Source organism: Artibeus jamaicensis, unplaced genomic scaffold, assembly GCF_021234435.1.
Source record: "Artibeus jamaicensis isolate MK-2021 breed Jamaican fruit bat unplaced genomic scaffold, CSHL_Jam_final contig_1284, whole genome shotgun sequence".
In the NCBI taxonomy this organism is placed as follows: domain Eukaryota; kingdom Metazoa; phylum Chordata; class Mammalia; order Chiroptera; family Phyllostomidae; genus Artibeus; species Artibeus jamaicensis.
In genome coordinates, this window is record NW_026521249.1 from 2708090 (window position 1) to 2732429 (window position 24340).

The following is a 24340-nucleotide window of genomic DNA, read 5'->3' on the forward strand; positions in this document are numbered from 1 at the left end:
AAAGCAGCAAGAGAAAAGGAGACAGTTACCTACAAAGGAGTTCCCATAAGACTATCAACTGATTCCTCAAAAGAAACCTTGCAGGCAAGAAGGGGCTGGAAAGAAGTATTCCAAGTCATGAAAGGCAAGGACCTACATCCAAGATTACTCTATCCAACAAAGTTATCATTTAGAATGGAAGGGCAGATCAAGTGCTTCCCAGATAAGGTCAAGTTAAAGGAGTTCATCATCACCAAGCTCTTATTATAGGAAATGTTAAAGTGATTTACCTAAAAAAGAAGATAAAAATTATGAACCAGAAAATGATAGCCAACACAACTATCAACAACTGAACCTAAAAAAACAAAAACAAACTAAGCAAACAACTAGAACAAGAACAGAACCACAGAAATGGAGATCACATGAAGGGCTATCAGTGGGGAAGAGGAGAGGGGCGGGGGATGGGGGAAAATACAGAGAATAAGAAGCATAAATTGTAGGTACAAAATATATGGGGGTGGGGATTAAGAGTAATATGGGAAATGGAGAAGCCAAATAACCTCTATGTATGACTCATGGACAAGAACTAAGGTGGGGGAATGCTGGTGGGACGAGTGGTACAGAGAGGAAAGGAATGAAGAGGAGAAAAAATAGGACAATAGTCATAGCATAATAAAATGTGTATATATATATATATATATATATATATATATATATATATATATATATACTGTGGTATTTAAAAAAATAAGTTAAACATACATTTACCACACATATGACAGTAACTGGACTTCTGGGCACATGTCTTTGAGAAATAAAAACATATGTGTGCACAAAAACCTGTACACTAATTTTCATAGTAGCTTTATTTGTAATAGGCCCACACTGGAAATAAACCAAATGTCTTACAATGGGTGAATGGTTAAATACCTGTATCATAGACTATTACTTAGTAATCCAAATAAACTATTGACACACACAACTTTTCTATCTCAAGAACATTTTGCAGAATAGAAAAAGCCAGTCTCACAAATTTACATGTATGATAATTCCATTTATATGACATTTTCAAAGTGAAAAAATATACAGAGATGGAGAACAGATTGGTAGTTGGCAGGAGTTAGGGAAGGGGGTTGCGTGTGGTCATAAAGAGGGTAGTAGGAGGGGATTACTTTGTGGTGACCAAACACTTTTGTATCTTGATTATGGTGTTAGGGGATAAAATGTCATATACCTCTGCACACAGACACATACAAACAGAAAAAAAATAAATAAAAAGAGAAAGGCATGCATGCAAAGTCTGGTGAAATCCAAGTGAGGTCTGTGGTCTCATATTGTGTCAGTGCCGGTCTTCTAGTTTTGACAACGTACGATAGTTACAACAATAGCTCTTGTTGGGGAATGCTGGTGAAGGGTAGAAAGGGTCTCTATGTGTAAGTTCTTGTGAATCTACAATTACTTCAAAATAAAAAGTTAAAAAAACAGTTACAATTTTCTTCGTTGTTTTGGGAAGATTTTTGAAAAGCAAAAGGGACTGAAATGTGTTTACTCCACCATCTTCAAAACTCATTATTGCTTACAAATATTATAGCCTATACCTTATTGAATTTTAAAATCAACAACTTTGTGGCCATATTTTCTAATCAATAAAATACTGAGTAGTAATATTTTAACTGTTTGGACTATGTTAATTTCATAAAAATTCAAGAGGTACAAATAATAATTTCATAAAAATTCAAGAGGATACAGGGTAAAGTCCATCTCTATCTATGTCTCTCCCCACAGACAACCACTGTTACAAATTTGTTCTGTGTCATTCCATAGTTTCCTGTGGATCACAATCTTTGTTACTAGTACTGTTACTGTACTACGAGGGACTTTTTGTGAAGTCATCCATCACAGGCTACAGACATGAGGAGGCGTCTCCTTTGTGGTACCCTGTGATGAATTTGACATGCTCAAATGATCCTCTCCTTTTCCATATTAACAAACATAAAAACAAGCTACACTTTTTTATTTAGTGTGGATGCAACAATATTTTGTGGTATTAAATGCACACACACACACACACACACACACACACAAGACATGAGACTGAGAGTTGACTAGCTAATTACTGTTCTGTGGTTAAACTAAAAAAAATGTTATATTAATTGTGCTTTAAATTTATGATTATATTAAAATATAATTATAGTATATAATTGTTATAAAATATTCAAGCAACACAAATGAAGCAGTAGATGGAGTAGGTTATCCATTTTTTTGTTGGCTTGTTTCTTTAAAGAGAACATCTTACCTCACTGCTGCTGATGCTTTGCAAAAGCATATTCTGTTTCTTAGTAACTGTCATATCCGTTGGAGAAGAGTATGTATCATGACCAATGTCAAGCAATGATTCAGCATGTCTTTCTGCCAAAAGAAATATAACAACATGTTTTGATAAGACTCATCTCTAGCAATTTCACAGGAAGATCTAGCTCTTGGCTTGAAAATAAGTTCCATTTGTCAAATATTTTCCTGAAATAGTGGTCTGGGATCCTGACGGAGCTTCAGGGGATAATTTCCACAGGAACAGATGTGAGAACAAAAGTCCACAGAATGAACAGGTTTTTGTTTGGTTGGTTTTTAAATTAGGCAATTGCTAAGTGAAACCCCTAACAATGGGCTGGAAATTGCACTTGCTCTATAGCTGCCAAAGGTAAAGCTACTCAGCCACTGCAAGCACACCTCCTGTCTGGCTCTGAAGCCACATTAAATTGACAGTTTGAACAACCAACAGTGAACTCCCAGTTAGCTCCTGAGGGGCACTGTTCTCATCATATTCACCCCGCTCCTGCTAGATTGACACTTCTTCAATAACCATGGGCTCTTGGATGAAAACATCTTCCTCCTCCAATGGCTGTTCCATTTATCTTGTAACTGAAACAAAATTGAACCAGTGTTCTATACTCAGACCCTCTATTTCTTCTCCACATTTTTCTTCTTTACTTTTTGCCATCTATTTTCTGCCTCTATCCTGCCACTGAAACTTCTCACATCCTTACCATATCTACTTTGTAACCTCTTTTCTACTTTGATGTTTCCATTTACTCCTCTTGCAACTCTCTCCCCATTCTCCTCCTCCCTCTCTCACTCCCCTGAGACCCTGTGTGCACACCACTCTCTAACGGTGGGTGCACCTCCTTGGCTCAATCTCCTGCACTTTCTTCACCATCATCAGTCCTTCAATGATTTTGTCCACTCTCAGGTCCTCATAGTCTTTGTGTAGAGAACTCCCAGGCTGACCCATCAACCCATCCTTTCTCAGAAGCTCTGTCCTACAGAAAGCTGTTACTTCACAGTGCCAGGGTTCCATCAATCCACTGTTTTAGAACACATTACCTTCAATATCCTCACCAAATCAGTGTTCTTCTGGTTTATTTATTGTCTTTCCATCTCCCCACCTCCCAGGGCTGAAACTTCGGAATCATGTTTGGCACAACCCTTCCTCAACTTTCATCTTTGTGTCTCCTCTATCAGCTTTACATCAAGTTCTGTGAATTCTTCTTTCACAATATCTTTTAAATGCACTACATCCAGCACCTCTCAGGCCCACTACCACACCTTGTCCAAGGTCTCTTCCTTGTTCTTATCACCACACATGGACACTTTTATACTTTCTTAACAGAGCTCCCTCCCATGAGTCTCTTTCTTTGAATCTATCCTACAGAATAAGAACAGGTTAATTTTCCTAAAATATGGGTTTCATCATTCTCTGGTTCAGAATTCTTCAGTGATTCTATTTTATTGAAAAAAATTATATCCTCAGGGGGAGGGAAGATGGCAGCGAGGTAGGAGGGAGCAGATGCCACTTCCCCCTACACATGGGAGAAAAACACGGCTGATCTACAGAGGAACAGAGCAAACAGCCAACAGTACCCCAGCATATATGAAGATAGAAGACCAAAAATTATAGCAGACATTGAAAAATTATATCCTTAGCTTTATACTTAATGGGTCCTCAATGTACCCAATTTGTTGGGAACTGCTCTGCCTGGTTTCAGGAGCTGTAACTGCCCCCCATAGACAAGGCTCAGTGAGTGACCTCCAGACTGTGAGCCACTATAAAGACAAAGCTTATCTCTGGCAGCAGCGATGCTTCTCCTTCATTCATCTCTGCCCCCAATGCTTGGTCAGTTAGTCAATGATGGGTACCACTCCTCAGAGGAGGGGCAACCTAAGCCAGACACAATCATTTGGGAGGCCCTCAAGGAAGGACTCAGGGGGGCTGCAGCAAAGAGGGGGTGATGGACCCTTGCTCCCCAGCTATTCTGACATAGCCTGAGTCCCCATTTCCATCTGGGAGAAGTGCTTCCTGGCTCTAATCCACTTAAACCTAAAAACCTATGATGGGGAAGGTGGTGTAGCCCTTTGCCAGCTAGAGCAGGTTCCAGGGTGATCGGGCATAAGAAAGAATTCCTGAAGTCTTGTGAAGCCTGCTTTGCTAAGAGTGTTTTCATTCATATGATAAGAGTCCGAGCAGAAAATGACTATGTCTCCCAAAGTTTTTGCAACTCCCTTACCTGACAGACACTGACTCAGACTAAGCCCTCAGATTTCTTTGAAATGTTATCTATTGTTTGATCCTTGCCACCTGACATTGATTGATGAGCTTTACCTGTATTCCTGTGTGTTCCAAACCTAATAAAAGCTCTTGAGGAAGGGGCTCTTGGTCCTTCTCCTGTAAGAGACTGATCACCTCTCCTCCCCAAGCAGATCACGTCTTGGTAGTTTCATTTTCATCCATGGCGGACAGGGGGCTTGCAGGCAAAGTTTCCCCACACCAGTTTCTTTATGTATCTGATGTCCTGTGTTCCTTTTCCCTGACATGAACTTTCAATTCTACTCTCCTTGTTGGCCCTAGGATAACCACACTCCCTTACAGCATGAAGCCTCTGCTTCTCAAGTTCAAATCTTACCATTTTTCAAGGACAAGACTGACTCTCACCTTCTTCGTGAAATCTATTTTAGGTATGCATTGTTTCCTGCCCAGAAGCTTCAAAGAAAAAGCCAATTAAACAATAAAGTCAATCAGGTTTCACAAAGTCACATGTTGCTCAGTGGCATTATTTTTCATTGTGCCTTTTGCTATGGCTGTGACTATGTCTTTGCTCAGACTCTCTTTCCCCACCTATATCAAACTTTCTCTCTTTTATTCTCCCTACCATATCTTATCCAGCATTCAAGAACTACCATATGTCCCTTTTCCCTTTCGGATTCACAGCAAGTTCTTTCTCATCTGACTTATGTGATAGATCCCTGACCATACTGAACACTTTCAAAAGTTTGGACCATGTCTTGGGCCTCTTCGCATTCCTCAGAGAACCTAGCCATGGGCTGTCAGACACTGCTCAGTAAATAGCTGTTGGCTAGATTTCTTCAAATGGGCCCATGAAATACATGTGAAAAAAAAGAAAGATTTCTAGTAGGGCTCTTATAGCCGGGAAAATTTGAGAGCGAAATATAAATACTTACCTGGTTTTGGCATAGAATTCATTATAATGTCCAATAACTGCTGTTTCTTTAAGCTCTTTATTTGTGATACATAATGTATTGCTGATTTTCCACTAAAATCACAGAGTTTAGGGTCTCTACAGGGAATAGAATCAACATCAAAGATTATTTAGTTAAATCTGTTGAAAAAGAAGATGAATATGAAAGGAAAATCACTGACATCAAATAAATAAAAGTAATCTTATGTAGTTTGGGGATAATGACTTCAAAATGTATGAAATACTGACAATTTTTCAAGATGGTTAAATAAAAGGGATATACTATATATCTTATTCCAACTCCCATTCTAAAAACATCCTAATATTTGCAGAAAATTTTGTACAAAAATTTTCATAACGCTTTAGTGATGTATAAATTAAAGCAAAGATAAAATCATCTTGATTAAGCATTATCTTATCATTCTAAATAGTTGACTTCAGTCTTTTTCTTTCCAATGTTTTAGCTAACTGCTTACTTTCCTGATATATCTTTTTTTTAATACTAACACCAAATCTTTTAATCATTCAAAATAGTGCAATGGCATGGAATCTCTCTTTAAAATTAAGCTTATTTCATAGGCTCTTGGTTGAGTGAAATGATCTTGTCATAAAATCTCTGTCTGCATGGTCTTTTCATTTCCCTTTGCTTTGCCCTGTGGTTGTTAAACTCAATTGGTTGATCGTAGGGCTTCTTGCAATGGCACTAATAGCCTCTCTACCCTGTACCGAGTCCTAGGATTAGACATCAGTCAGCTCAAAGAGATCCAGAGGGTAAATGACGAGAACCCTATCAACAGGTTACGGTGAGAGAAACAATAAAACTTCCTAGTCACGTTTTGAGGCAAGGAGAGAGTTGATCGTGGTCTTTGACCTAACATCTTTGAATTTGAATCTATCATTATGAGACTGGGCAGTAATATTCTATTATTGTCTTTTCTCCAACAAAGATTATGATTCAAAAGAAATAGCAGAAAATCAAGGATCAGGAAATTGCCACCACCTTGATCTACCTTGGGTCTTACTTGGATCTACCTTGGATCTACTAAGGTCTTACTTAGACCTTAGTTTACTCATCTGCCATGATTGCATTTCTCCATGTGGCATCCTTTGCTGTCCTGTATTCAGAAGCCCACTCCAGGACTGCTGAACACTATCTCCGGGGCAGTATCCAGTAAGCTCAATTTCTAACCCTCTCCTCAGCTGTTTGTCAATACTAAATTCTGAGGTATCTTCAAATTTCCATCTTCAACCTCTTATACTATCCAATACTTCTAAAATAGCTCACATTCTAGATTATACTTTTCTTTTTGAGGCTCCTTTTTCCTTTCTCTTTTCAAAATAAATCCATATGAAAGAGCTTGGGCCATCAGTTCTTATTTGGTGACAAGATATTTAGGTAACAAGCAGCATTAGGAAACTGCAATTCTAACATGAGACTGTTTGTTAACCTTCTCTGATTTTTTTAGTTAAGTGTTTACTTGCTCTCTCTGCAAAGAGCATGTTGGCATGCAGTAATTTTTAGAATAATTTCAAATCATTATTATAAACTGCTGTTGATAATGGACAATGCTTTAGTATTGTTCATTAAATAATTCTCCAGTAACATCTTGGGAGTAGGGAGCTACATACTAAAAAATTGTCTGACATTCCCAGTGACTACCAAAAGAAAAACTATTTAAACCAGTAAAACAAAGGACCAATGTAATAAGAATAATAGAGAGCAACGTCTAACATCTGTGTATCAGTTGCAACTATGAAGTCCTTTTTATGAACACGCACATGCATTTAGTATATATGATTTAAAAAATGGACATGGCTTCTGTGAAGAAGAATGGCATCCGCACACTTCCCCTGCTGTTCATACTCATACTCACGCGCCATGCTTGAGAAGCGCAGACAGGACCTCTATGGGTCTGTAGGCCGACAGCATTTCAAGGCTCTCAAACAGGTCCACATCTCTCACAGCCAGCATTAGAGCGGTCAAGCCATGTCGGTTTGGGAAATTTATGTCCAGGAATTCTTCAGATGCCTTTAAAAATGTGAAGCTTTATTTCCATTATGTTTTTCTGAATGTCTATTTACACTAATCCTTGCATTTTCATTGCTTGGCCAAAATCTTACTTTAACTTCAGTACATTCTTTTTCAGTACGTATATTGAGGAGGAGCTGATGGATTGGAAGAACACAGGCCTGAGAGGCAGATAGAACTGGGCTTCAATTTCAGCTTTTTAAGTTGGTTATTTAATCACTCTGATAGGGTTATATCAAGAACACTCTGTTCAAAGGTGATTAAATCACCCTGATGAAATAAGGGGCACCATCGGTTAAACAATGAATAATTTTCATTTGGGACACAATTATACTAAAAAATGATATTTATCTAAAGTTCAAATTCAAATGAGTGTTCTATATTTTTATTTGCAAAATCTGGCAACACTACTCACTGTCCTTCAGAGTCCTCAGCTATAAAGTGGGAATGACAGTGTTTTCCCTGCAGGGTTGTTTTGATGATTGGAGAGTAGAGTGTCTGACACATGCTCATAAATATTTGTGGGATGATTGACTGACTTACAATAATGAAGCCATTCATTTAACTGTGTTTATATAATCAAATGGTGGACATACAGATGTTTGTTGTTTTAATGTTTTTAATTATTTAAATTCTAAGTTTGGATAATTCAAAACTGAAAAGCTACTGAAAGTCCAAATTATCCAAATCGTTTATTTCATAGACCAAAGTAACTAATTTTCATCTGTTTCATTTTTTGCCATGTTAATATAGTCAATATTGCTATTCCCCAGTTTCTCCAGGGAAAAACTATAGATAATGATATTACCTCAGAGGGGTGCTGTGGGAATTAATTAGTTAACATTTTTTTCAGTCTCTGAAAAGAAACCACCTCTTATATCAATGTTTATTATTAGTTAGAACTAACATGAAAGTTTTGAGCTGAGCATAGTCTTACAACAGCACGATTTCCAGCATCTGTTGATTAACTTCTGGATTCAGTTATACATGCTAGTTTCTTAAAACCCGGCTGCCAGTCTTTAGGGGTGAAAAACGTGGTCACAAAAATAGACATTGGATTACAATTGCAGCAAATGCCATTAAAATAAATGTACTATCTTTCAAAAAAATTCTAAGCTGGAATTCATGAGGTATGGTAATTTTAGGCTATCTTTTAATACAACAAAAGCTGTAGAGTACTTTGGATGTTGTATATTTTCTTAACCTCCCGGTGACTAGAATACCATTCTCTTTTTCTTTACCTATTTGTATCTCTACCATAAGGGAATGGGAGAAACTGTTCCCTAGCAGCAATTGATTTTTTCTCAGATAGGTCATGTGACCTGACAGAATCTCTGAATGTAAATGCCAAGAGTAGACAGGAGCCACCAATAGTTAATGTCCTTCGGTATGGATATGGTTTCTCAAGTTACACTGGAAAAGAGTATCTACGGGTTGAAAATCTAAACAAGAAGATCAATACCCTAAGAAAAAAACATTTTAAAAAATGTGTCCTCTTAATTCCTTTAGTCACAACTAAATATTATGTAAAGCATAAGCTCTCTGATTCCCTTTTCAGGATAAAGATAATAACTGCAACTAGTCCAAAGGGATCTAAACAGCAATCGTACAAATGGCAAAGATGTCAAGGGAATGCTTCTGGGCAAGTTGACAGTAGCTCTCCAGGGGCATCCCAGGAGCACATCATTTCCCAAGGGTGCAGCGTGACTGGAATCCAGCTGGAGGAAGGTGGAAATAAGCTGCTGCTTTGTTCTTTTGTTATCTTGTTTTTCACTTCAGTGTCCTATTTGACCGTGTTTCTTTGTCATATTCCTGCCTGAAAATTCCTGGGACTGCTTTTTAAGAGAACTTATTCTTTTTAAAAAAGAATCATATAGTCTGTGCCCTTCTTACCACCCACCAACCCACCAAAGGCAGAAGCAAATATCAACTTGACTGACCAACAAGTGTTGAAGCTGTTCAAGATGACCTTGCCATGAACTTCGTAGAAGCTGCATTTGGGGAGTCTGGATTGCACTGGTGGCCAGGAGTTTTCTTTGGACATTACAATGAGCCACATGGACAGCGGTTTGATTGTTGTAATTGCAAAGGGTGATATCTGCTCCCTTTTCCAGAAGAAACCCAACAACCTGAAACACCACAACATTCTTATTTAGTATTTTTGGGCACCAATAATGTCATCACGGCTGAGTAGAAAACTTACTTAGAGGTGGCTTTGATTAATGACACAGGAAAGGAGAATAAGAGAGGCATAAAAATGAAGAATTGATTTGGAAGCCGGTGATAGCTATTTGTCTTTTTTAAATTTGGGAAACAAAAATCTCCATGATATGAATGGTTTGAGGGTACTCTAGTTTTTTTTTTAACTAGAAGTCTGTGAGTATTTTATGTTAAACCCACATAAAATATTCAAGTCCTATTAGTATCATCTGCAGTTTATAATACTAAACCATAAAATTCAGGTGTATAGATTATTGAATATTACAAATATTTCTAGGGAAAGAATAAACTCTATTCAGAATCGTGAAGGCATAATTTATTTAATAAATATGGACTGAGTGACTAGTATATTTGTCAAGAATTGCTCTTAGTGCTGAGACCCCAACAATAAACAAGACAGATAACCAGGTTTTAAGGCATTTGCAATCTAATGAGGAACAGAAATGGATAAAAAGGCAATTGCAACACAGTGTGATATATGCAATGATAGGGTAAATACAGGAAGCTGAGGGGGACACTTACAAGAAACCAATAGCTGCCTTACAGGGACCGGGAAGACTTCCTGGAGAAAGTGATGTCTAAGTTGAGAACTGGGGAATCAGGCTCAGTCAACTAGGCAAAGACTGCTGGGAAAGATTGTTCAGGCAAATCATATAGTGTGAACAAAGTACTGTGAATGCTATGGACAGAAAAATCCATACGTTGAAGCCCTAACCTACAATGTAATTGTATTTGTAGAGAGGGCTTCTAGGAAGTAATTAAGGTTGAATAACTTTATAAGGATAGGGCCTTGATCTGATAGGATTAGTGAAAAAGAGACATCCTCCTCCTCCTCTTCCTCCTCCCTCCTCCCCTTCTCCTTCTTCTTCTTCTTGCCCTCTCCCTCCCACTGCCAAGTGAGGACACAGACATAAGTTGGCCATCTGCAAACCAGCAGGAGAGCTCTCACTGGAGACTGAATCAACCAGAAGCTTGATCTTGGACTTTCCAGACTCCAGAAATATGAAGAAAGAAATTTCTGCTGTTTGAGACATCCAGGCTATGGTATGTTTGTTACGGGAGCCCAACTTAATACAGTGGACAAGAGGACAAATACCGCTCAAAGCTCTAGAAGAAGTTATGCATGGGCTGAAGCTCAGGATGGGGGAAGGAGGAGTAGGAAATGTGATGAAGTAAGTCATCAGCAGTTAAATTGAAAGGCCTTACCAACTCCTTTCAGGAATTAGGGTGATAATTTTCAGGGCAAGGACAAGCCAGTAAAGAATTTTAAGCAGAGAAATAACATGCTCAAATAAGTAAAATCACTCTGGCTACTGAAATAGATTGCTGTGGGGAAGAGTTGGAGTTGGGAGACCAATGAGATCCTGGAGATATGGTGACTGAATAAGGGAAGTGGCAATGTAAATGGATATCTGAGGGTATAATCCAGAAACTTTTAGGAGGCAGAGCTGATTAAATGTGGGAGCTGAGGGTGATCAAGGATAACTCCCAGGTATCTGATTCCAGTCCACTTTTATGTATATTCCCTACTGTCACAGCATACCAGGCCACCATAATCTCACACCTGAAACAATGCAACAGCCTTCTAATAGGTCTCCCATTTTTAGCTACTTTTACATGAAACTCATTACAATAGCTAGAATTGAAAAAGTCAGATAACAGTTGTGTTGGCAAGGGTGTAGAGACACTGGAACCAGTATACACTGCTATAAATGATACAGCCAGTTTGGAAAAACAGTCTGGCAGTTCCTCAAAAAATTAAACATAGAGTTATCACATGAGCCAGCAATTCCATTCCCAAGAATGTTAGGAGTAGAATGAACGAGAAATGAAAATATGACCAAGCCAAAATTCATGCAGAAATATTTATAGCAGCATTATTCATAGTAACCAAAACATGAAAACAACTCAAATATCCATCAATGGACAAATGAATTAATAAAAGGTGGTATATCCATATAATGAAATAATATTCAGCTATAAAAAGGAATGAAGTACTGAGGCATGCCACAATGTGTATGAACCTTGGAAACAGTATGTGAAAGAGACCAACCACAAAGACCACATCCTATGTGATTCCATTCATATGAAAGTCCAGAATAAGAAAATCTATAGGGACAGAAAGTGGTTGCTTAGGGCTAGGGCAGGGAGAGGAGGGAATGACAAGGAATACTGGCTGAAGGTTATCAGGTTTCCTTTTTGTTTGCTTGTTTTTGAGGTGGTAGAGGGATGAGAGGTTCTCTTGGGGGTAATGAAATGTTTTAAAAATGTGGTGATGCTTGCACACTCATGTCAATATATTAAAAACCACTGAATTCAACACTTTAAATGGGCGGATTTTATGATATGTGAATTATATCTCAATAAAGCTGTTTTTGAAAACATCTTGCATGTCTTTGTGGCCTTGCATGGCCTGGGACCTACCTTTCTTTCCAGCCTCATCTTATGCCACTCTTCCTCCTCCCTCTGCAAGCTCTAACAACCTTTCTCTACCTCACACATGCAAGTTTTTCCTAACCAAAAAGCCGTTGTAGCTGCTATTCCCTCTGCCTCAACTGCTCTTCAAATGTCATTCTTTATCATTACTTCAGTCTTAGCAAAAGTTTAACTGCACACGGAGAACTTTTCTTGACCACTAATGAGCAAAAAAAATGATTCATTCTACTGCTTATTTCAAAGCACTAATAGTAATTTGTAATGTAATTAAGTGCTGTTTGTCTTCTTGTTTATTGTGTTTTGCCTTCATTAGAATGCAAGTTGATAAGGGCAAGAAACTTTATCACATGCATAAATATTGTTATGAATGGGTAAATGATTTAAGAGAAATAAATGGTGATGCTGTTTAATGAAATAAGGAGTATTAATGCTGTCATAGGCAGGCCTAGGAGGAATGGGAAATCATCAGATGGGAAATTGCACAATGGGAAAATCATCAGATGGGAAAATCATCAGATGGGAAATTGCACTGTCAGCCTGGGGGACTGCTTGCCAACCCTACCCAGGACAAACAGATCCTCGGCTAAGATTGGGGTCTGGGGTCAGCCTATCCAGCATAGCAGGATGCAGCTTTGACTTGAGGCTGACAAGATGTATCAAAAACAATGGTCAGCAGAAATAGTACCCAGCAACCAGCTCTAGCCAATTAGACTCTGACACTCCAACCAGTTACCCTTTGCAGGTTTTTGCCTTTAAAAACCCTGCCTTAAGAACAACCAAGAGAGCCTTAATCTCCCTTGGTTGGCTCCACTTTCTCCACTTTCCCCCATGAGTCTCAACCACCCTTGGTTAGCTCCAATTTTCCTCTTTTTTTCCCACTAATAAACCCTGCCACTTTGCTCACTGCATCCATCTGGTTTCTTAAAAAAACTCCGACCTAACACTTATAACATGAATAAATATTGTATGAATGAGAAAATGATTTAAGATAAATAAATGGTGATGCTGTTTAATGAAATGAGGAATATTGATGCTGTTGTTCCTCAGAAGGATTAGATTGGGGGAGAAAATGAAGATAATTTGAACATGCTGTGTTTGAGATGTTTGTTACATATAAGTGGACAGACATAGTTGGAAACTCACAGATATGTAGGCTGAATTCCAGAATTAGGAGCCATCTCCATATTATTAAGGAAAGCCAATATTTAATAGATAAGAGGAAATACTCCATAGCTGAGGTTGGGAAGATGTTGCCAGGGAGGTAGGAGGAAAAAACAAACTGAAGCTGATGTAAGAAAGCATTTCAAGAAAAATTCGTGTCAAGGAGGCAAGATGGCGGAAGAATGAATGGAAACCACACTAACCTCCTCCCAGGACCAATCTGGAATTACAACTAAGTTGTGGAGAAATCACCTGGAACAAATAACTGAACAATAGTGAGAAAGAAGCCTTATAATTTTAGACAGAAAGAACCATCTTCAGCACAAACAGACTGGTGAGGAGTACAGTGGAAACTTGAGAAGGCTGGCTGGGTGCCCACAGGTGGTAGTGCTGGAGGGATAATTAAGCAACTGGTTGGATCCCACTGAGAAGTGTGGTCCAACACACTTCTAAAATCCAACACACAGCTAAAATCTAAGCTGTCCAGCCTAGAACACTGGAGCCCAAAGAGTACACAGATAAAAACCAGTAGCAAAAAGCAGCAGGGTTGCTCTGGGCCAGAGATGGATGGCTGGAGACAAAGAACTGTTTAAAGGGCCAAAGCACAAATTTTCATTTGAAGCCACTTACCCTGGGCTCCAGCAAAGCTGGGAACAGAGTAGGCTAGAGATGCCTGAGGAGAGACTGGGGACAGAGGCTTTGAGGAAAGAACTGAAAGAGGGATCCCATTGCTGAGTCATTGCCCATTTGGCAGTAGCCATTTGGTCAGGCAGACCACTCCCCTCTGAACAGCAGCAACCTGAAGATAGCCCCAACACCAGAAGGGATTCTGCCCCACCCTATGGGGCTTAAGCCTGGCTGCTGAGTGCAGAGTGACCAGGTACTGATGGAGACAGCCACAGACAGTAGATCTCTGGCAGTCTTGGAGCAGGCTGCCTAAGGTCGCAATGGGTCAACACCTGAAATCACCAGAGGCTGATCCAGAAAGGGAAGAAAATGGTAAGTACTAGAGTCTACTGAGACAAAATCCATTGTGGTCTTCTTCATGATTAGTGATATTTTCTTTCCTGCATAGTTTTTCGACATTCATTTCTTGTCCATCAAGTTTGTTCATATTAAGTCACTTGATTTTATACCATAGTTTATCTCTCCCCTTTTTTATAATAGTCTTAATCTCTTTACACCCTTATTAATACTGGTTCATTTGCTGTTGATAATGGGATTGTGCGGAGGAGGGAATTATTTTTGTGGATTTAAGTTTGTTCCTGGGCTTTGTGGTTTTGTTCTGGCAGTACCTACACAACAGCATGTAAGACATGGTGAGCAGAGTGACCCTCAGTCAACCACCTGGAGGGAAGGGCCCACCAAAGAACAACCCAACAACAGTCAAAGCCCATTTACATCAGGAAGCCAACATAAACAGCATAAAGGGCATCCCAAGAGCATCAAGTTCAGGAGATCAAGGAGACTGCACCACCGAATCTCACAGATCCCCTACCATAGAAGTTCACACCACAAACTCAGGGAGTCAAAAATAGATAAATTTAGGAAGCAGAGGCAAACAAAAAGAGTCTCACAAATAATGTGAAGACAAAGAAACAACTCCCAAATGAAAGGAAAGGAGGAATCCTCAGAAAGAGTGTTAAATGAAATAGAGTCAAGTCAACTATCAGATATTGAGTTCAAAACAATGGTTATACAAGAGCCAAGGGGAAATGAAGAATACAATGTGTGAATTGAAGAACACAGTAAAAGGAATCAAAAGCAGGCTAGATGAATCAGAGGATTGATCTAGCGAGCTGAAGGGAAAGGTAGAAAAAAACTCCCAGAAAGAAGAAAAAAGACTCAAAAAGAATGAAAAGAAGTTACAGAAAATGTAGGACAACATGAAGCATAATAATATCCATATAATAGGGATCCCAGAAGGAGAAGAGGAACAAGGGATAGGAAACCTGTTTGAAAAAGATATGATGGAAAACTCCCCTAACTTGATGAAAGAAAAACTAACACAAATCCTGGAAGCACAGAGGGTCCCAATCAAGAGGAATCCAAAGAGGCCCACTCGAAGAAACATCATAATTAAAATGGCAGAATTCAAAGAGAAAGGAGAAAGCAGAAGTAGCGTACAAGGGAGCTCCAATAAGTCTAGCAGCTGACTTCTCAACAGAAGCACTACAAGCCAGAAGGAAAAGGCAAGAAATATTCCAAGTGATGAAAAGCAAAGGCCTGCAACCAAGACCACTCTATCCACCAAAGTTCTCATTTAAAATAGACGGCAAAATATGGAGTTCCCCAGACAAAACAAAGCTAAAAGAATACACCTTTATCAAACCAACACTGTAAGATATGCTACATGGACTGCTTTAAGAAAAAGAAGAAAAAGAGTGAGAGAAAGATGAACACAGGTATAAAGGGAGTAAAATGGTAATGAATAAGTACCTATCAATAATAACCTTTCATGTAAATGGATTAAATACTCCAATCAAAAGACATAGGGTATCTGAATGGATAAAAAAAATCATGACTCTAAATATATGCTGCCTACAAGAGACCCCCCTCAGAACAAAGTCTTAAACAGACTGAAAGTCAAGGGTTGGAAAAAATATTTCAAGGAAATTGTCAGGAAAAAAAGCCAGGGTAGCAATATTTGTATCAGACAAAATAGACTTTAAAACAAACACCATAAAAAAAAGACTCAGAAAAAAAAAAGACTCAGAAGGACACTTCCTAATACTCAAGGAAAGAATCCATCAAGAAGGCATAAATATACATGCACCCAACATAGGAGCACCCAAATATGCATGAAAAATCTCAGAGGATTTGCCTTCAAAAAGGCATAGACAGCAACACACTTATACTAGGGAATTTTATCACCCCACTGTCAAAAATGATTAGATCTTCCAAACAAAATATCAACAAGGATATTGCAGCATTGAATAATGCCCTACATCAAGTGGAATTAACTGATATATATAGAACCTTTCATTCCAAAGAAGCAAAATACACTTTCTTTTCAAATGCTCATGGAACATTTTCAAAGATAGACTACATGATAGGACACAAACAAGCCTCAACAAATTCAAGAAAACTGAAATCATATCAAGCATTTCCTCAGACCACAAGACTCCAAAACTGGACACTAAGCTGAAGGAAAAAAACTCAAAAAAGTTTCAAATACATGGAGATTGAATAGCATGCTATTAAACAATGAATAGTTTAATAATGAAATTAAGGAAGAAGTCAAAAAGTTTCTGGAAAAAAATGAAAATGAACTCCAAAACTTATGGGACACAGTGAAGGCAGTCCTGAGAGGGAAATTCATAGTGATACAGGCCTACCTAAGAAGGATGAAAACATTTCAAATAAACAACTTAACCCTATGCCTCCAAGAACTGGAAGAACAACAAAAACACAGTCCAGAGCAAGTATAAGGAAGGAAATAACCCAGATCAGAGGAGAATTGAAAGAAATAAAGACTAAAAGAACAATTCTTAGGATCAATAAATCCAGGAGCTGGTTCTTTGAAAAGATAAACAAAACTGATAAGCCTTCAAGCAGACTCATCAAGAAAAAAAGAGAGAAGACCCAAATAAACAAAGTCAGAAATGAAAGAGGAGAGATTACAACTGATACCACAAAATACAAAGGATTGTAAGAAATTACTATGAACAACTCTATGCCAAGAAATTTGAAAACATGGGTTAAATGGACAAATTTCTAGAAATGTAATCTTCCAAAACTGAATGAAGACACAGAAAGCCTGAACAGACAGATAATAGCTGGTGAAATTGAAGCAGTAATCAAAAAAACCCCAGCACACAAAAGCTGTGGACCAGACAGCTACACAGGAGAATTTCACAAATCACTTAAGGAAGAGCTATTCCCTATCCTTCACAAACTATTCCAAAAAATCCAAGAAGTGGAAAGACTCCCAAACTCTTTTTATGAAGCCAGTATCATCCTGATCCCAAAACCACATAAAGGCACAACGAAGAAACAAAATTATAGGCCAATATTGCTGATGAACATAAATACTAAAATCCTCAACAAAATATTAGCAAACCACATCCAGCAATACATTAAAAAGATCATACACCATGACCAAGTGGGATTTATCCCAGGGATGCAAGGAAGGTACAATATTTGCAAATCAATAAATATAACACATCACATAAACAAAAGCAAAGACAAAAAATCACTTGATCTTATCAATAGATGCGGAAAAAACATTTAATAAGGTACAGCACCCATTTATGATAAAAACACTCAGCAAAGTGGGAATAGAGAAAACATTCCTCAACATAATAAAGGCCATATATGAGAGACCTACAGCCAACATCATACTCAATGGGCAAAAACTAACATCTTTTCCACTAAGATCAAGAACAAGACAAGGTTGCCCACTTTCACCACTTCTATTCAACATAGTAGTGGAAGTTTTAGCCACGGTGATCAGACAAGAAAAGAAAATAAAAGGCATCTAAATCAGAAAGGAGGAAAGAAGACTGTCATTGTTTGCAGATGACATGATGGTATACATAGAAATTCCTACAGACTCTGCCAAAAAACTGCTCGACTTAATAAGTGAATTCTGCAAAACAGCAGAATACAAAGTCGATATTCAGAAATCAAAGGCATTTTTGTATACCAACAATGAAACACCAGAAGCAGAAATCAAGAAAAAAATCCCACTTGATACATCAACAAGAAAAATAAAATACCTAGCAATAAACTTAACCAAGGAGGTTAAAGACCTATACACCATTTAAAAAAGAAATTAAGGAGGACACAAACAAGTGGAAGCATATACCATGCTCATTGATTGGAAAAATTAACATCATCAAAATGTCCATACTACCCAAAGCAATTTATAGATTCAATGCAATCCCTATTACAATACCAATGACATATTTCACAGATATAGAACAAACACTTCAAAAATTTATATGGAGCCATAAATGACCCTGAATAACTGCAGCAATATTGAGAAAGAAGAACAAAGTAAGAGGGATCACAATACCTGATATCAAACTATATTCTAATGCCACAGCAATCAAAATACTCTGGTACTGGCATAAGAACAGACACATAGATCAGTGGAACATAATAGAGAGCTCAGCCTTGGCTGGTGTGGCTCACTAGATTGAGTGCCAGCCTGCAAACCTAGGGGTCGCTGGTTGGATTCCTGGTAAGGCAGTATGCCCAGTTTGCTTGCCAGGTCCCAAGTTGGGGGGTGGGTGGCATGTGAAAGGCAGCCACACATTAATGTTTCCCTTCCCTCTCTCTCTCTCTCTCTCCCCCCTTCTCAAAAAATAAATGTGAATTAATTTTTTGCGATTATATAACTTACATGCAAAAAAAAAAATGAAACTCAACCACCAACTTACACCATACATAAAAATAAACTCAAGATAGATAAAAGACTTGTATATAAGTTGAGATACCATAAAAATCTTAGAGGGTAATATAGGCAGGAAAATCTCAGATATTCCACACAGCAATATTTTCACCAATATGTCCACTAGAGCAAGGGACATAAAGGAAAGGAGCCTCATCAAAATAAAAAAGCTTCTGCACAGCTAAAGAAAACATCAGCAAAATGAAAAGGGAACCAACCATATGGGAATATATATTTACCAATGATACTTCACATAAGAATTTGATCTCAAAAATATATAAAGAACTCAAATGACTCTACTCCAGGAAGACAAACAATCCAATTAAAAAATGGGCAAAGGACATGAACAGACACTTCTCCAAGGAGGACGTACACAGGGGCTAGAGATATACGAAAGGATGCTCAGCATCACTAGCCATCAGAGAGATGGAGATTAAAACCACAATGAGATGCCACTTCACATTGATCAGAATGGCCATCATAAACTAATCAACAAACAATTGCTGGCGAGGTTGTGGAGAAAAGGGAACCCTAGTGCACTATTGGTGGAAATGCACACTGGTGCAGCCACTGTGGAAAACATATGCAATTTCCTCAGAAAACTAAAAATGGAACTGCCTTTTGAGTTGGCAATTCCACTGCTGGGATTATACCCAAAGAATCCTGAAACACCAATTCAAAAGAACCTATGCACTACAATGTTCATAGCAGCACAATTTGCAATATGCAAGTGTTGAAAGCAACCTAAGTGCCTATCAGTAAATGAATGGATCAAAAAACTATGGTACTTTTGCACAATGGAATACTATGCAGCAGAAAGAAAGAAGGAACTCCTATCCTTTGCAACAGCATGGATGTGTCTGGTGAGCATTATGCCAAATGAAATAATCCAGGCAGTGAAATACAAATACCATATGATCTCACCTATAAGTGGAAACTAATCAACAAAGCAAACAAGTGAAATATAACCAGAGACATTGAAATAAAGAACAAACTGACATTAACTAGAGGGGAGGGTGGAGGAGATAATGGGGGTCGTGGGGGAAGGGTTGTCAAGGAACATGTATAAAGGATACATGCGCAAAGCCAAAGGGGTGGGAGGTGGAGATGGCTGGGGTAGAGGGGTTGCAGCAAAAACGTAAAAAATATATATACATATAAAATGAAAAAAATTAAAAAGGAGAGTGAAAAGGAAATTTACAGTATTAGAGGAAATATTTCATATAATGTATCTGATAAGGAATTAATATCCAAAATATATAAAGGACCCCTACAACTCAAAAACAGACAAAAAAGCAAACAAAGTGATTAAAATATAGGCAAAAGGAAAGGAGTTCAGGAGGTGGAAGGATTAGCAAAAAAGAAAAAGGACTCATGGGCATGAACAAGTGTGGCAATTACAGGGGGAGGGCAGTGGGTGGAGGTGGAAGAGGGTATAGAGGAGATAAAAGGTAATGGGGGAAATTCAATGAACTTCTTAAGGGAAAGGGAAAGGAAGGGGAAAGGGAAGGCAAGGCAAGGGAAAGGAAGAGAAGGAGTGTTGGCAAGGACATGGAGAAATACAAACACTTGTGCATTGCTGTTTAGAGTGAATAATGGCACAGCTGCTATGTCAAACACCATAGTGGTTCCTTAAAATATTAAACAGAGAATTACCATACTGAACCAATTCTAATTCTGAGTATATACCCAAACGTCCTGAAAACAGACTTGAACAGATATGTGTATACCAATGTTCATAGAAGCATTATTCATAGTAAGCAAAAGGTAGAAACAAACAAAGTATCCTCCAAACAATGAACACATAAACAAAATGTGATACCTACCCCAAACACAAGGGGCATTTCCAACATACAAAAAGGAAAAAAGAAATTCTGACATTTGGAACAACATGGATGAATCTTAAAGACATTATGTTGAATAAAATAAGCCAGACACAAAAAGACATATGCTATGGACTCCTATCATATGAAGTACCTAAAATAGTCAAATTCACAGGGACAAAGTAGAATGGTGGTTTCTGGGGAGCAGGGAGAGGAGAAAATAAAGACTTAATGTTTAATGGGAATAGGGTTTCAGTTTCGGAAGAAGAAAATGTTTTGGAGATAAACAGTGGTGATGGTTGAACAACACTATGAATGTACTCAATGTCATGGAGCTACACAATTAAAAATGGTTAAAGTAGTGCATTTTGTTGTGTATATTTAAGTAGGTAATATTACAAAAACATGTAAAAAACATATCAACAATCCCAATCTGTAGGAAGTGAGACTGAATGTCCCTTTCAAAATTGTTTATGTTTTCAAGATGTTTTCATAATCATTTATTGCCATCTTAATAATAAAAGAAAATACCTCTTGTTTTATTTTTTAAAAGAAAGAATATCAGCATTAAATTTTGTTATTGTACTAAAAAAGAAAAGAAAAAGAAAAATTTGTCTCCATTCTGCTAAAAGCTGCAAGCAACCACAGACATTATAGGTCATGTCAGCAAGAAAAAGTTGAGGCAGTGAGGACTGACCAGTAGAACATTCTTCAGCAAGGCTGTTGAAAGACAATTCTCCAGAAACTCCAGAAATTTGGTTTCTATAGGTCTTGTGAGCAGAAGCATAGACTGCCTTTGTTCTAGACTATGTTTTTAAAGATGGTTGTATAGTGAACAACGTTGGAAAATAGAGATAGTGTCTCCCTCTGGAGCATTGGGAAGACTTGCTTACTGGCTATTATAAAAGACTCAGGTTTTCTAAGTTCAGGTTTCCTCTCTTATAATCCAACCCACTGTGTGTGTAGGTATCACCTCTTCACGTTGCCATGTAGAAATTGGGGCTCAGAGAACTGAAGCCAGTGCCGGCTGTTACTACTATGGATAATAAACTGTCATTTTCTCTGACCCAGGAGTCTTGTGTCCTCTGCCAGACTCTGAATCTGTGGCAGACTAACTTACAACTTGCATAAAAGGAAAATCTCAGATGCTTCACAAATGATAACTTTTGCAAAAGATAAAATGATGAGAGAAACAGGAATGACAGAGGGAGAGTGACGGCTTCATTGGCTAATTAATGAGATTTAAGGAAAGTTCATGAGTAAAGGTAGCAAATATGTTAACCAAATTGTATGGTATATTGGACAATAAAAGATCCTCCACTTTATTGACTACACATGACTGTTTAAGAAACTAAACAGGATAGTAGTTATAGGCTGTGTATTAGGAAGTAAGTTCCAAACAGCTGTTTCCTAACTTTTGATAATTCTTCTGTAGGTTGTATCTTCCTCACCAATCTGGCAGTCAGCCTTAAATTCATGCCATTGTAGCAAATAACATATTTTTCAGGCTGTAAGATGCATTCCCCCCACCAATTTGGGAGGAAAAGGGAATGTGTCTTATGGTCCAAATGTAGCTTACCTGGCTCGCTGAAGGCCTGGGGTGTGGCAATGGAGCGGGGTCACAGGTTATTAAATATTTTACCACATTTTTTACTTCAAAAAAATTTTTTCTATTTTCCTCCTCTAAAACCTAGGTACATCTTATGGTCCAATGCGTCTTATAGTCCTAAAAATATGGTAATGCCACAATTGTCCTGGGTGGGCAGAAGATTCTACTTACTCCCTTTCATACAACAATTACAGAGGTTCATTATCTTCACTAAGGATGGCAGTAGGGAAATTCATGACTGAAATGGTAAAAACCAAGCAAACTTTGAACTCTGGCTGGGTCCTTTAGAATATGGTTGGTAAGACACATAATTCTTGTTAAGGAGAAATGATAATAGTTATCTTACTGCTCAGCCGTTCCGGCTGACAACCTTAGATCCAGTCAGTGATGAAGGTAATTTCTCTTATTTATTTATTTATTTAGCCCTGGGTTTGAGCTACCTAGTGGTTAATGCCATGAAACCTGATGGCATGCACTGGGCTGTTGCACCAGGTCAGCCTATGTGTCAGCAACACAGAATTGATAATGGACATGGTTGATTCACTCAATGGGGAGAACTGAAGGCCATTCTCATAGCTCTGGCCTCTACTCCCCTTGATGAACCTTCTTATATTTTTACTGATTCTTGAGCAGCTGCCAATGGCCTGCCTAGCTGATAGTCTGCCACTTGGAAAATTATAGACTGGCAGATTAAAATTTTAGACTGGCACCTTTCCTTAAGGCCATGAACTATAAAACAAACTGTCTAGGTCAGTTCATGTAGAAACCCATGGCAAAGGTCTCTTCTGCGATGGCTAGACTGGAATGAAATTTCGATTGACCCTGCACAACCCAGATTGCCTCCATTGCTGCCTGCACCCATTATAATCAGACATGGCAACACAGCCAACAAGGTAGACTGGGCATAAAAAACTCCATGTTTCTGATATTGAAGTTGTAGCTACTGAAATGGTACACATAGACTTTGTGTTGGTGGAAGGGGGGGAACAACCCTGGCACCTAAAGGCAGAACATCCTAGACCCCATAGGGTACAAGGGAGGGTGGGACATTAATGACTTTTGTCCTTCAGAACCAACCTCATGAAAGAAAATGTCTAGGTGTGCCTCTCAAAAACCTGTTGTAAACACCTTAAATTTAACTTACCACTGGGTCTGCCAGATAGCCCAATCATAATTTCATTGCTAATTCCCTTAGACTTACCAAGAAGTCTATTCGCAATAGTGGCCAACAGCCCCAGATCTTGCATCTGCCATGTAAAACTCTTGTCAACACCCCAAGATTACTGCTCACTTCCATCCCATCACTCACTCATTCTGGGGGGTAAATGAATGCTACGAGGCTATTGGCACAGACCAACAGTACTGATAATCCTCCCAAATCTAGGACCAGACTCAATTATTCAGACTGAGTTGGGAATCTTCAGCCTACCAGCCAGCTGAGAGGCTGCATGGAGGCACTGTCACCCTGTGTCTCCTTACTAATGTAGGTCCCATTTGGGGGGCCCAACAATTGTAAACATCACCTCCAGCACCCACCTACCAAGGGAAAATACTTACTGTGCGGAAACCTGGCATTAGCTTGCATCTCTCCTGAAAACATGGTGACGTATGCCTTAGGGACGGTCCTAAGAGACCTTCAACTCTTTAAGCAAATAGACGATGTAGCCTCAGATGGCTTCAGAGCTCTCCCCAAAATGAAGTCAACATTGGTTATTTGGGGGAACTTACAGAGAGATAGCTGCTTGTTACTTGTGAGCTCCCTGTGAGTAATTATCCCTAAGACAGGAGGCATACAATTAGAAAAAGTAGGGTAAAATTTGTCCTTGAATTTAGTTGAAGTTATCAATAACACCACCTCATTCAGATCAGCAGTTAAGTCACTGGCCAGGGTTGTTAATGCATGATAGAATTGCCCTAGACTTCCTCCTTGGAGGCCAAGGTGAAGTTTGCAATGGCTGATATATGCCACTGTACCTGGATTTATGCCTCAGACCAAATGGGATGATCAACAGAGAAACTTAACGAGAAAGCCACCTAGTTTTCTAGGGTAAGATCTTGATGGTTTATGGGTTTATTCAAGCTGGAGGGGTCCACAAACCTTGATGGCATGCCTGAGGTCTGCCTATGGTATGGCCTCATTTTGCTGCTTGGAGT

The 24340-nt window shown here is 38.6% G+C and overlaps 1 protein-coding gene across 5 annotated transcripts in view; it reads right to left on the reverse strand.

Annotated features, from left to right (window-relative positions):
• MAP3K19 (mitogen-activated protein kinase kinase kinase 19) overlaps positions 1-24340 on the reverse strand; it is an 85011-nt gene that overhangs the window by 58417 nt on the left and 2254 nt on the right. For 4 of the 5 annotated variants that reach the window (XM_037167213.2, XM_037167215.2, XM_037167216.2 and 1 more), the window contains exons 1-2: positions 5494-5515; positions 2276-2388 (exon numbers count right to left, since the gene is read on the reverse strand). In XM_037167213.2, coding sequence (XP_037023108.2) covers positions 2276-2388; positions 5494-5515 — 135 coding nt within the window. Of the gene's footprint in view, positions 1-2275; positions 2389-5493; positions 5610-7384; positions 7540-9479; positions 9669-24340 lie in introns of those variants that run through there. The other variant, XM_037167211.2, reaches the window with a different exon arrangement.